The sequence below is a fragment of the Copidosoma floridanum genome, unplaced genomic scaffold (assembly GCF_036245765.1).
Source record: "Copidosoma floridanum isolate Cflo_tuat_1 unplaced genomic scaffold, Cflo_Japanese_pri ptg000018l, whole genome shotgun sequence".
NCBI lineage: Eukaryota > Metazoa > Arthropoda > Insecta > Hymenoptera > Encyrtidae > Copidosoma > Copidosoma floridanum.
Window position 1 is genome coordinate 1654639 of NW_028321895.1, and position 15036 is coordinate 1669674.

General features: G+C 32.5%; 1 protein-coding gene across 3 annotated transcripts in view; it reads right to left on the reverse strand.

Moving 5' to 3' along the window:
* Window positions 1–15036, reverse strand: part of Acadvl (Acyl-CoA dehydrogenase very long chain) — a 164626-nt gene that overhangs the window by 132987 nt on the left and 16603 nt on the right. For all 3 annotated transcript variants that reach the window (XM_089592490.1, XM_014349419.3, XM_014349418.3), the window contains exons 2-4: window positions 12571–12781; window positions 12283–12501; window positions 11790–12218 (exon numbers count right to left, since the gene is read on the reverse strand). In XM_089592490.1, the coding sequence (XP_089448616.1) occupies window positions 11790–12218; window positions 12283–12501; window positions 12571–12781 (859 nt within the window). The remainder of the gene's footprint in view (window positions 1–11789; window positions 12219–12282; window positions 12502–12570; window positions 12782–15036) is intronic.

Below are 15036 nucleotides of genomic sequence, written 5' to 3' on the forward strand. Positions count from 1 at the left end.
TGTAACGGATGGATAGAACTTAAAAAATATCTACTTAAAAAACACTTAAATTATCTTCTTTGACTTTAGTTATTTTTTAGGCCAGGTATACTAATGCATTTTTTTGCTAGTTAAGAAAGTTGCCTACTTATATGAAATAATGACAGAATCTTATGAGAATTAAAAATAGTAATATTAAGACTATTCTCAATTCACTCATATTCTTTTTAGCATGTGTTATAGCATCAAATATTGAGAAATAAAACGATGAAAAATTGTGTTTAACATGGGCTTTTATGGGACGTCTGCTTAATTACACATGGAATTCTGTCATTAATCTTGCTCATACCAACGTTATTTTTTTAAATCATGGCTGATTTCAGAGAAACGCTCTGAACTTCTGACTTAACGAAAAAAAGGTTGAGAAAAAATAAATAGTATCTATTTATATAACTATTGGAAAGAGAAAATTAATTTCTATCGATTTATATTTTTAAATTATTTTTTCAGCTATCTCCCAACTATTATGAGCGAGTTGAACACAGCGTGTTCCGGCGAAAAAAGTCCCACGTGCGCAAGGCGGTCCACTTTCAGAGGACAAGCTCTAGTCTGCTTCTCTGCTTACTAATTTATACTGCGCGCCATAATGATAAGCTGCAATCGATGCCATAGCCTCATAGTCAATAGTACTTAAGTTTGACGTTCAATATCTTTTCATTAAGCTCTATAAGCTACTTACTTTAGGATTTCAATAAAAAGTAAAAATTATCGAATATCTTTACTTAGTTTTTGGTAACTATTAGCAGTTTCTGTAATAAACTGCTCTAATACTTCCACGTAAAAGAATTTCAAATCATTATATGATTTCTTGAGGTTTTGTGCATAAGCACACGATCAGTAAGAGCTAATTTAGGAGTGAGAATAAAAACTCCAAAGTCAGGTGTTAGTTTGAGCAACGTTTCGTTGGTCTTAATGCCAACCTCATCAGGCTCAGTCTATATCGTTAAGACGATCGTTACAGAGTCTGTAACGATCGTCTTAACGATATAGACTGAGCCTGATGAGGTTGGCATTAAGACCAACGAAACGTTGCTCAAACTAACACCTGACTTTGGAGTTTTTATTCTCACTCCTAAATTAGCTCTTACTGATCGTGTGCTTATGCACAAAACCTCAAGAAATCATGGAAACAATTGGGAGCAGAACGGCACGTTCAAAAAACACCGTAATCAAATCATTATAGCCTATGTTGAGGTAATATCTATGAGCAGAGTTTTCTTGAATAATATTCTGATCAGAGGATAAACCACCTCAATGGAAAAAAAGTTTGAAAAAGTATTTGCCTTTCAGGAAAGAAGCTCAGATTGTCTACTCATAGAAAAGTGTTTTGCCACGGCTTGCGGGTTTGCCACCCTCACCCAAAGCTAGATCCACTCAGATAACGCCAAAATACTTTTCTAGTAAACATAGAATACAAATACAAAGTGGGAGGTTGTGTCACGCTCTCATTCTTCAAATCGTGGAAAAACGTTACAGTTCGACGAGGGAAGGCAAAAAGTTATATTGCTTCGCAGAACGAAAATTTCGTCTCCCGGCGCAGTATTGGTGAAAAATCATACATAATTCACAGGAGGAAGCAAGAACCCCTAAGATCTCATGCTTATTAATTGCCTGCGATCTTAGACATTCTTTATTTTCCCTCTCTAAGTGAGTAATATACCATTATAATATAAATATGCTATTTCACTTTTCTCCGTTGCAATATTAAATTTCAACCATAATTTAGTAGTCAAGGGCATAACACAAACCCCTACTAAAACTTGTATTGTATGCTTACTAGAAAAGTATTTCAGCGTAATTTGCGTAAAAATTGGTAAAATACTTCTCAGTCAGCATAATATATTTTATTGCAACTGTACGTAAAATCTGAGCCTCGCAAAAAAAATTTTTTTTTGAGTTTTAATAAGAGCCTTAATAATTGACACCCAGGTAGGTAAAATCCAAAGTATGTAAGGTAGTAAAAAAATGACAATGACAAGTAACCCGTTACCAAAAAATCTTTGTTAACGTTGCTGTTACACTAATATGATTTATCATTCACACTGCCACTCAGTCATTATCACTTCAATACGTGTAAAAAAAACTGCAACAGAAATCTACTACAACTGCATATTGAATTCACTGATGTAACCTACGACCAAAAAAACTCCTGTTCATATTGTTGCACTTTATAAGGTCATGCATACGTTTGCACACTAATGGTCACTAGTAATACTTATACACAAGAAAGATACATAAATATAACAGAAAGATGAAAATGCTGATGATAAAAAATTGCAGTGCCAGGGCTCTTTGTTTGTGTGTAACAAAAACAATGAACGAGGAGGTTATTTTACAATTTGCAAAGGAGGATTTAAATATTGCTACAGGTCTTCTAGAACACTAAGGTTTCTGGATACATTTTCACCTCCTGAATTAAAATCTGCAGTTAAATTTAATCCATAAAACTATCTTTATTTCGTATTCAAAATTATCTTGATGGATAATTGCCTCCTATTTTTATTAACGAAATAGTACGGTTTAAAAAAAAATCAATTTTATCTCACGAACAAGCTAAAAGATTTTATAATTTTATAAGGTGTAAAAGTCTAATAGTTCTTGCAAGCTGCTGTAAGGATTAAAAAGTAAAATATTAAAGCACTAGATGATTAAAATATGCTGTCAGGTTTCCAAGTATTACTGAATACATAAATTATGTACATAACACACATGCATACAAGAAAACTTTATTTCTTACCGTTCTGAAATTTCCTCAATCAAAATGTAAACTAAATAAATTATATGCAATTTGCTTTTCTTATATGTTTCTCATGCAAAATAGCAACAACGGCAATTTATTTCAATAAAAAGGAAAAAAATTAACTTCTTTTTATGTTGATTGTTATAAATATTACGTAAATAATATTTGTGACAATAAAAAATAAAAAAAGGTTATCAAACAGATTCATATAGGTCTTAAAAATTTCATATGCTTGGAAATAACTTTGTAAATAAAAACAAATCGTGCTGAAAATTATTTTTTATTCAAGTATTATAAAATTTGAAAAATACACTTAAAAAAAGATTGTTGAACTACATTTAAGAAAAAATGTTATTAATCTGAACGGGATTTGAACTTAAAACTGCAAAAACGTTTAAGTGTAATGAGTAAATTAGCTACTTCAGCTACTAAATCAGCACGTATGATTTGTTTAGGTGTCGCGTATGTTCACAGAAAACCTCCGGGGCTCAGACTGAATTTTTTTATGTTTCTTAAGTAACATAAGAAAAAAGTGCGCCTGGTTCGACAGCTTTGTTGCGATTAGGTGCTTGAATCAATGGCAAAAACTGAGCGTGCTTCATAGCATTGCAGTTCAGCAATCTTTCTACTAATCTCTGCATTATGATTATAAATTGTAACATAATTGTAATACGGCTTTAAGGTTATAGTTTATGAAATAAAGAGACAACGAAATTTCTCAAAACCTCAAACACTTATTCCTTCAACTATTTTTGATCTACTGTTCAAATTTTAGAAGGCCCGACAGTGCCGAAACAAAAATGTAAGGCTTCAAAGTTGCACTTTAACATGGTGCACATAGACAAAATGCATACTTTACATTTCAAGAGATATTTCTATTTTAATACATTTTTCTATGTTTTTTGTGTATCTATAAATTAACCAAAAATAAATATTGGTGGAATTTTTTATAGTTTCATGCTATCGTTGTCGTAATATATGCAGGTTATATTTTTAACACAATTATTGTTTTACTCTTTTTAACTACAAATAATTATTTTTGATCGTTTTTACTGTAAAATCAATGAATATTGGTAGGTTTTGGATCACCGACTACCTTAACTGTAGGTCCCTGTCACAGTCGTAGTACAATTTCACATCGTGTAATTGCTGTATTACTCGCTCTTTCTCTTTTTCGAAGAGGTTAGGTAAAGTTTTTAGGTTAAAAAATTATTACTATGGGTAAATTTTCATCGAATCATAGTGAAAATTTTTAAAATATTGCATGTTGTTGATCAGGTCGAAAATACAAATTTCGACAGATATCCCCAAGAGAAATGAAATTATTGAGGCGCACAAATATAATGGTAAGGGACAATATACAAGCGTTACCTCAAATTTTTTGTTCTCAAGCAATGTTTTCATGAAGTTTAAATCAAATTTCAAATATTTTTGAGGGTTTCAAAATTGCAACGAATACATTAAGGTGCACATACAGAGATTAATAGATTGATAAACAATCACAAACATAAAATTTTTATTTATTAAAAAAAACGGAGCTTGTTGTACAATAATCTTTAATAGAATAGTCTGAACGTTTCAATATCACTGCAGAATCCTCTTTAGAATTATATTCAGTTACAACATAAAAAATAAATAAGTTATTAAAAGTCTAATACTTTTCTATTTGTAAAATAACTATACACCTTATTTACTTTGAGATATTTACCATAGGCAAATTATATACAAATATGTGCTACGTCAGCATTCGCACCTGAATAATGATAGAATTAGCAAAAAATGTCGCTAATTTTTTCTCCATTCTAAAGGAAAAGAAAAATTAATTGAATTAAATAATTGCAATAAAATGCAAAAAAATGTAATTGATCTTTTTACTACTTTCACTAATGGTCCCAAAAAAATGGTAAAAATGTCTACAACCGATATTTATCGTCGGAAATTAACAGGAAAGTTCAGAAATTTAAAGGAAAAAAAAACTTTGAGATAACTTATTCGCTGCATAAAGACAAAAAAATGAGCTGCGGATAAACCCGATTGGTCTAGAAGTGTACCTGCAAATTGCAAAAAACCATTGATTTTGCTCGAAATTTCGAAAATTTATAACCCTTGTTCTTTGAAAGACTAAACTGGAATTCTTATACAATGTAACTTTTACATCTGTCAACGACTTAACATTTTAGCAAAATAAGATGTTGCAATCGGCTTGAGCCAAAATCGCCGTAGCTTGATGGGGAGACAAATCCAAAAACAGAGATTCAGTACTGGTATGTGACATTCTTCATTGTTTACAAAATACTCTGATGAACTATGATAAATTATGAAAATCTATGAAATCTACAAAAATTGTTAAAATCTACTACATTGCCCAACAAGTAGTTTTTCGTAGTTGATCATGGTTTTTCATTGATTGTTATAGTTTTGTTTTAATTTTCCGTAGCTATACTTTTGTGCCATGTATGGTATGTATTCCTTGTCAATTTAATTTTTCAAGTAAATCCTAATGATCGGGTAAGTATTTTATCCATCCCATAAGAATGTACCATTAGTACTCCTTGCTCAATCAACAGCTTGTATGCCCCGTATACTCAGCTTGACCACGGGAACACAATCCGAGGACGCAGATTTGGTATTGGTACTCGGTATTTTTCATACTCTACGAAACTATGAAAATTGACTAATTTTCCTAGTGAGAATTAGTTTTCTGTAGTTATCGTGTTGTTCACAGATTTTTTGGAAAGCGTTGTAGTTTCATCTTAGTTTTCCATAGCTACCTTTTTTGCCTTTTTTGGAAAATAACGTAAAACATAAAGAAGTGCTGAATTTAACCAACGGATGATTTTCAGAACTTATTTACAGCATAAATAGCTGCTTTTTAAGTGTAACATCGGTGTATCCACATTAATTTTTTTTCCTTGCTTTAAAACTTTCCGTGCCGATTTTAGAATACTAAACGTAGGAGCCAATGCGCATCTGTAAAGAGGTGAATCACCTACAAGATAGCTCGTAGCTAAGGTATTACGACCATGCATGACTCACATACATGCACGCTGGCCTATGCTGACCGGAAACAACGAACAAAGTAAAAACGAAATAATTATGAAAATCAATTGATGCAATAGTTTAACTGGGAACAGCTGCGCTGAAGTTTAATATTAGATATTAGTATATATAAATCGAGTTTAATGTTAGAATTTAATTAGAGTAAAAATTAAAATAACTTAGAGTTAAGACCCATGGGCTAAGCGAGAATAGTAGCAAATATTAAAATTTTTACATATGGCTAATACAATCTGTACACGCCGCACCATTATACCTGTACACCATTAGCCAGCAACAATATTACATAAACCTACGAAAGCAATCTTATTGACTTTCAAAGAATTATCCGATTTTTACCATTCATGTTCGCAGGCTCATGGTTTGCTATACAACCCTTTTGTATCACGTTAACAATTTTATAAACATACTGCAATAGCCTAAATTGTAATCTTATTAAAAACTGTCACTGTTTCAAATGTGAAGAAAACGGAAATTAAAGGCACTTCCCCCTTTTCCTGACACAGAGATGTCGAGAGAGAGTCCGCACTCTTGCCCCAACACGGGTAACGAAATTTCCGATTCCCCAGGGCACCCCGAGCCGACTTCCTCTTCTACGACAAGCAGAAAAACCCATAGCTGACCAAATGCTACTAACATTTTGAAAAACATTTCAACTAACAATGAATGAAAAGTATTGGTAAACTTAAGTAAGTTAACAATATAATAGTTCACTAATGAAAAAACAATAGTATTTTAACCACAGAAACCGCTGTTGTTAATTAATCATTCATGATTATTTATTAGTCCGATCAATGCTCACGTGTACAGGTGTAACTAGCGGAAATTCTAGCAAGTATTATAGTTATTAATATCTAAAATTAACTACTACTAAGACTATTATTAATACCACGAGATGCTGAACATCTATTCAATCAAACCTAAATGTTGAGCGATTTTCACCTCTCTTTTTGCATTGGGCTCGATTGAATGGGTGAACAATGGTTACTGTTCGATAATAATGATAATACCACATCTCAACGTTAATATTAAGTTATGATAAAATCTTATAACTTTTTGATGTTAAAGAAATAGGAAGGGCATGAGTAAGTGAATCACCTTCCCTTCTCTTGACGCACAGAGGAGAACAAGCCAGATGTGGGATGTGCCAATTTCTAAATAGCTACACTAGAGCAGTTCTAGCCAATTAGATTTTCGGCTATTGTCATTTCTGCAAGATTTTCCCCCGGCAAGCTCTCCTGCGTTGTTATCGAACCAGCGCGTCATCGAGGTCCGCTACTCCTCATAAACAGGGCCTGAAGGCACAGGAAAAATCAGAGTTTAATTTCACCCTCGAACGGTTGACTAGGCAGCTAGAGATCGCCTCTGCCATCTCACGGTCCTCCACGAGTGCGGTTTCAAAGCTTTTTTTTTTCTCGGACAATTGCTTTTTTTTTTCTCGGAGCCAAACGCGGACGTGTTTTTGTTAGAGTTTGAAATTTGGTATCGGTAAATACCACGCTATGAGATTAAATAGACAAATAAGTCCTCACGTAAGGTCTAGGACAATCGCATTTACCCCGGATGATACTTGTGGATCCTAGACCAGTCGCGAACTTAAACCATTTTCCCCCTTTACGTAACCTTAAGAGCGTAACTACCTTTGCTCGTTACGGTACTTGTAACCTCTAGATCGCCAACGGGATACGGTACGACACATCACACCAAGTATCCTCGATAAATCTGAGGTGCGCAGCGAACAAATACATCGCATTATTGCTCGACAATCGCGTCGATTTAATCAAAACGGTCGCCCTCACCCCCTTTCAAATACTCAGACAAGAAAAATGACTACCTTTTAGTCCCGCGTTCCACCTACGCGTCCAGTGCGAGTCCCGAGCTATTAAGCGAAAGCTTAGGCTCGAATGGTACGTTGCGCCGACGTAACACAAGGTATGCATTACAAAATAATTATATATTGTACATATATAATGAAGAAAGTTATCTACCTTTATTGGGGGGTGTAAACGTAAATATTTCTCATACGCGATTAGCATATTCTAGTTTACTATGAACCAAAATTTTGTAAAAATTTGACTGTTAAGTAACTTCATTAAAATTTTAAAGTTGAACAGTCCGTTTCGTCAATTTTTATAAGAACTGGTGCAAAGTTGACAAAATTATTTTTCTCAATTTCTCAGTTTAAGGGAGTATCCTCCTTATTTATAATAACGTCAAAGTTTTTATGATATTTGAAATGTAGGTAAATAATAGCAAGACAAAGCTTCAGTTAAAATTTCAAGACTGTTTACAGCATTGGAGGCAAGTTACTGATAAAAATATATCTTTCATTTTAACATGACATCTAATGGGTGCACGCGTTTTTTGCCTCTTTATCTATTGATATCTCAATAAATAACGTCAAGATTAAGGTCACATTGTTTTATGAGACGAATATAAATATATATATACATATATATATATATATATAAGGATCACATATTGTTCTTTAAATAACCATTCAGTGGATGTAAAATTACTTATAAATGAAAAAACAGGTAAAAAGCTAGGTTAAAACTCACATGTACATGTATACAACGACTTGAAAACTATGCCAGTACTATAGTTTTCTACAGCGAATCTAGTCAATAGAGGGGATACTCCCTTAGGGGACCCAGGCTTCATTCTGTACTTCCGTATACGCAATCACGTTTAAGATCGACTGTATGCTGGAATTGGATGAAAATATATTAAACATCTACCGCATATGCCCTGTGTAGGTTGGATAACCATCAACTTCGAATTTTATTGTGTGCATCGACCTGAGGTCATTAAAAATATTTGTTAAAAACTAACTACTAATTCTATTAGGTATTCGACCGACTAAAGAGAAAATGAAATAAGTTAGTACAAATCGATAAAAAAAAATAAAATCCAAATTTAATATTGAGCAGAAAATTTAATAACTGCTATAACTTATCATTATTGGTTTTTTTTTTTTTTTTTTTTTTTTTTTTTTTTTTTTTTTTTTTTTTTTTTTTTTTTTTTTTTTTTTTAACAAAAAAAGAGCGGATGATTATTTTAAGTTCAAATTCAATCAAACATACTTCTACGTTTTACTTATTTAAACATTTTTAAGCCACTGATGAAAACTTTCACTAATTATTTGTAAAAATTATTTTTTGCCAGGATGTAAAAAGGAAATAAAGCTAAATTTTACGATACCGTTTTTACAGTAACTAAGATATTTACTAAGAATTAAAAAATAACAACTAACTATATTAATGAGAAAGATGATATTGTTATATTCTCAACTGTGGACTAAATTATTTGTTATTACTAATCTTTGTTTTTATCTTTGTTTAAAAGCAGTTAAATAGATAAGATAACATTTACTTTGGTAAATATTAGTAAAATATTGCATACCTTCACTGCTCAAAAAAATATCAACTGATTTGTCAGCTGATTTCTGATGCCAAATCGTCAGCTTTTTTTTGACTGTGCGAAAAAATACAAGTCCTATCAGTGTCAAAAAATACAAGTCCCGAGAAAAAATTTTTTTTTGGCCATCATCAAAACTATGCATTCTGGGACTTATACAATAAAATGAGATAGGTGACACTTGTAAGTTTAAAAAATTTTTTGATAGCCAAAATTATAAGTTCCGTGCGCTGAAAAAGTATTGAAAATTTTTCGATAGCCAAAATTACAAGTTCCGTGCGCTGAAAAAGTATTGAAAATTTTTCGATAGCCAAAATTACAAGTTTCGTGCGCTGAAAAAGTATTGAAAATTTTTCGATAGCCAAAATTACAAGTCCCGTGCGCTGAAAAAGTATAAGTCCTGTCAGTGCGACGAAATCAACGTTCCGATGAAAAAAATTTTCCTTTTGCCATCATCCAAATAATACGTTTTGGGATATTTACAGCACAATAAGAGAGGTAAAAATTAAGAGGTTTGAAAAGTTTTTGATGGCAAAAATTACAAGTTCCGTGGGCTGAAAGTAGCTTAAGTCCCGTCGGTGCGAAAAAATACAAGTCCCAAAGAAAAAAAATTACGTTTACGAACATCAAAAATCTGCGTTTAGGGACATTTAGAGAAGAATGAGGCAGGTGACAATTAGGAGATTTGAAAAATTTTTGATAGCAAAAATTTTAAGTTCCGTGCGCTGAAAAAAATTAACTTCCATCATCGCGAAAAAAAACAAGTGCAGGCGAAAATTATTTTTTGCCATTATTAAAACTATGCATTCTGGGACATTTACAGTATAATGAGATAGGTAAAAATTGAGAGGTTTAAGAAATTTTTGGTAAAATTACAAGTTCCGTGCGCTGAAAAAGGTTTAAGGTAGTTATATCCCAAACAAAAATAACGATGAGATCTTCATGAAACTTACCATACAGCTAAATTATTGCCTATTACGAACTCGGTTAAATTTTTGTAAGGTTAGAGTTCTTAGAAAGCCAAATTTTGATATTTACTGTTTTCATACTTTAACATGGATCCTTACGGAGAAATGTGTTTTTCTGGGCTTCAATTGCGTATATCCCACAAAATAATGGTTAACTTCTGACGATATTTTTTTTGTGTATTTCAAAAATGGCTAATGATCTTATTTAATTTTATGTAACATCTCCAGGATGTCTGTGAGATAAGAAATAAATTAATAAGTGCAGAAAAAGCTGCTAAAGGTTATGTTTTAGCACAAGTGTGAGAGGAATATATGACATACCAAACTATAAAATCTGCTGCATTGACAATATCGTGGGATACAACTACCTTAAGTCTCATCAGTGTGACAAAATACAAGTCCCGACGGAAAGATTTTTTTTGTCCATCAAAACAATGCATTTTGGGGAATTTACAGTCAAATAAAATAGGTGAATATTGAGAGGTTTAAAAAATTTTCGATAGCAATAATTACAAGTTTCGTGCGCTAAAAAAAGTTTAAGTCTTTTCAGTGCCAAAAAATACGAGTTCCAGAGAAAAAAAAATACATTTAGGAATATCAAAAGTCTGTACTTTGGGACATTTACAAAAAAAAAGTGACAGATGAAAATTTTTTAAACCTCTCAATTTTCACCCATCTCATTTTACTGTGAATGTCCCAAAACGCATTGTTTGGATGATGGCAAAAGAAAAAAAATTTATGCGGGACTTGTATTTTGTCACACTGACGGGATTTATACTTTTTTAGCGTACGGAACTTGTAATTTTGGCTATCGAAAAATTTTTAAAACTCACAAGTGTCACCTATCTCATTTTACCGTATAAGTGCCAGAATGCATATTTTTGATGATGGCCAAAAAAAAAATTTTCCCTCGGGACTTGTACTTTTTCACACAGTCAAAAAATTAGCTGACGATTTGGCATCAGAAATCAGCTGATTTATCAGCTGACAAATCAGCTGATTATTTTTAGCAGTGTTATTACGCAGTACATAATCTGTTCCCGTAAAATTATATGAATCGTAAAAATATTTGGCATTAAAAACTACATGGTAATTTGATAAAATAAGAAAACCATATAAAATATGAATGAAAAGCACCCTGTGAGCAACATGAAATTACATGGCTTTTGAATGGGATTTTTCAACGTAACTTTTTTTGATACACAGGGCTTTTAATGTGCTATTATAATGGTATAGCCTAATTAAATTATAAGAGAACTGTAAATTGTTTACACAGTCAAAACAATAGGCACTTTTTTACGTTTAGTGTACCTTTGGTGGAAAAATAACGTTCGCCACTGATACGCATCTAGCCAGGGCAACCACAAAGGCTCTTTAGGTTTTTATTTGCAAGCACCCTTAGGCCCAGTGATCGTCCTGGAGGCGCAGCACTGACGAAAACTCTTTTTAAATGTTACATCAAACTGAACTCCATCAGAAACCGGTAAGTTTGATCTGAATTCTTGGCATGAAATATCATCTGACATTTTCTAAAAGGAAAATAACGAAAAAGAAAAAATTATAACCTTGAAACCCTGACCTTCGCCACCCAAGACATTATTTGCTGGAATTTTTACATCTTCAAAATAAACTTCTGTTGTATTACTACATTTTATACCCATTTTTTTTTCTGGTGGTCCACTTGTAATTCCACCAAAAGCTCTTTCCACAATAAATCCAGTCACCTTATCTTCAACTTTACCGGTTGCGGAATTTTTAGTAGGAACCTGAGCAAACACTGTTAATATTTCTGCGATTCCTCCATTTGAAATCCAAATTTTACTGCCGTTTAGTACATAGTAAGAGCCATCAACTGACTTAATAGCTTTAGAACGAACTGCACTTGCATCTGAGCCACAGCTTGGTTCAGTAAGACAAAAAGCAGCTATACTACCGTTGCTAACCATGGGAAGGTATTTTTTTTTTTGCTCTGGAGTTCCAAATAAAAGTATACCCTATAACACACAAAACTTTTAGAACTGTTCTTATCGTTCTTAAAGAAAAAATCTTATATTTTACCTTAAAACCAATGCTTTGATGAGCGCCTAAGGTAATGCCAACCCCCAAGTCATGCTGACCAACAACTTCAACTAATCTGGCATATTGAGTATTGTTTAGGCCAAGACCACCAAACTCTTGAGGCACTTGAATACTGAATGCACCTAGATCCCAAAGAGCTTGCATAGTTTTATCGTCAATAAAAGCATTCTCATCATTTTTTGAAGGATCATTTACTTCCTAAAAAAAATTTAGGTTATTATGTTTACATAGTATATTAATAACGTAGTTAATGTGCTCTTAGCTTACTTTATAAAACTTTTCTAATGGATCAATCAACATTTTCAACGTTTCTTCTTGTTCGTCATTCAATACTTCCGGATATGGAAAAACTTGACTGATTTGTAAATGACCACGAAATACATTCATGGTGAAAGATTGTGATTCCTTATTGGTGGGTTGTCCATCTTCTGATTTTTTAACTTTTACTGCGTTGACTGGTGCTTGAGTTGTTAGGTACCTTAAAGGTTGTGTTTTTGTCACAATAAATCCAATTATTTATATATGTGTTATTTTACGTAAAACTTTAAGGGCTAAAATGAAAAGAGGCTATTTTCCTATACTAACGCAATGCAGAACATGACAAGCTCTCATCAAAAAAAAGGAGCATTACAGTTTTTTATAAATGCGTTAAAAAATTAATATTATGACGCACCAAATAAAAACTAAACCTCACTATTGCATTTATACCATGTTTAAAACACATGTATTTTAACTCACCACCTTCCGAATCCATAACCGAATGCTTCGAAAAGATACATAACATTCTTTCACGTCACAAGCTCTTAGTTTTTTACAATAGGAATAGAGGTAACTGCACCAGTAAATAAATACCAACCACTAAATAAATATTCATAAAGCTTGCGTAATCAATACGTAAAAAGTAAATCAAATCCTAATTAAAAAAAAATCACTTATTTTATTCGATATTAATTTGAATATAAATCTGAAATTATGTTAATTTTCTGTTTGTCTTACATTTTTGTAATTTTTTTTTTTTTTTCAAGTACTTACAAAGTAGAGTGGCACCACCATAATTTTACATCGGTTTTTTCGCTTACTCTCATGAATAAGGCAATTTTTTTAAAACTAATAAATAAATAACTAATCACAAAAAAATGTATAACAAAAGAATTTTATTGGTACGGTTACGAAACAAGCTTCGGGAATTCTCGTGTAGATAGCGAACAGATAATTTCGAATTGTTAAATAAATGGATTAAAGAGTCCGAAATATTAATGTGAAATGCTCCACCAAAAAGGCGACGTATATCAACGTAGCACATCCACTCGCGAACCCCATGATAAGAACTTATAGGGAATTTGTAGCTAATTTTTAGTAAATTTGTAGTGCGAGAATTGATTTTGTAGGGCCTAAATAACGCCCCATAAGCTCGGATGTGCCAACTCGATATCAAGCTACCACATCTTACCGCGATGCGGGGCATTCAGGGGGATGGAAAAAACGATATATTTTGTAGCTAATTTGTAGCTTTCAGATGTATATCACAGATCTAGTCTAGAAAGCACCCTTGCGATAATAGGGGGTGTCACTGAACTCTGAGATTGGCAAAATTTTGCCAGTGCAGTATCGAGCGATCTAGATCGGTAGCTAATTTGTAGTAAATTCGTTTAGCAAGAGTTAATTCAAATCAAGTTGGCTTGAAAATACTAGTTTTTTCATTTACATTCGTATACGTGTATCTTTACTAACGACTAGAACAAACAATAAATTTGCAGGTGAACAGATTGGACTATGCACATATTGTTTTAAAATGTGTACTTAAAAAAAACAAATTAGTCGATTTACAGAGAATAGAGCTCAAAGGCTACTACTTAAGACGTTTACTGCGTCCTGAGTAAGAAAAATAGAGTTCGCACCTCGTGCACATCAAATCGGGAAAACCACAAGGGGTGAGTGGTGTTTAATTCTATAGGAGCCAATTTAACACGCCATGCTTTTGTATACCTATCTATATTTTATTTAGCATATTTAAGCTACTACTTTAGAGCCCTCCAAGAGTACTTCCTTGTTGTTAAGAAAGTTGATCAGGAGCAGCCAGTAGAAGTGCATTCTATCTCTCTCTAGCCAAGTCCTGATTTGTCTAGCTAACGGAACAGTAGTTTAATAAGAAAGCGATTTGTATACAGTTAGATTAGCACAGTGAATTTTTTTCTAATTATATAAATAAACAAATACTTAAATTTAAAATTCAGAACAAAATTGGATCTCTAATTAAAAACTTATGAATAAAGGACAAGGGTACTCTCTAAATATCATCCAGTGAAATTCCACCGAAATGGGGTAGTGAAAATCATTCCACTAGAGTTCAGTGAAATTTCACTGATTCAAGTAGTGAAATATTCACTATTTCAATTCAGTAGAACTTTCACCGATGACTTACTGAATGAACAGTGTAAATTTTCACTGAATCAACAGTGAGAAATCCATGAATCTTTTCCTAAAAATAATATTGAAAATTCAATAGTAATTACACACAATATTTAAAGAAAATGTATTTCAGAATACTATATTCGAATATGAATGAATAATAATTTATATTGTGTAACATATTGTTGAATAATTGAAACATAGTAATCAATACAAATTTACTTACAAATATGATTTATAATAGAAAAGTACTTCTAAAAAGTTTTGGCACACCAGGTAATTGAGCCCCCAACTTGCGGCACTCTAGTCAGATGTCTCACCACT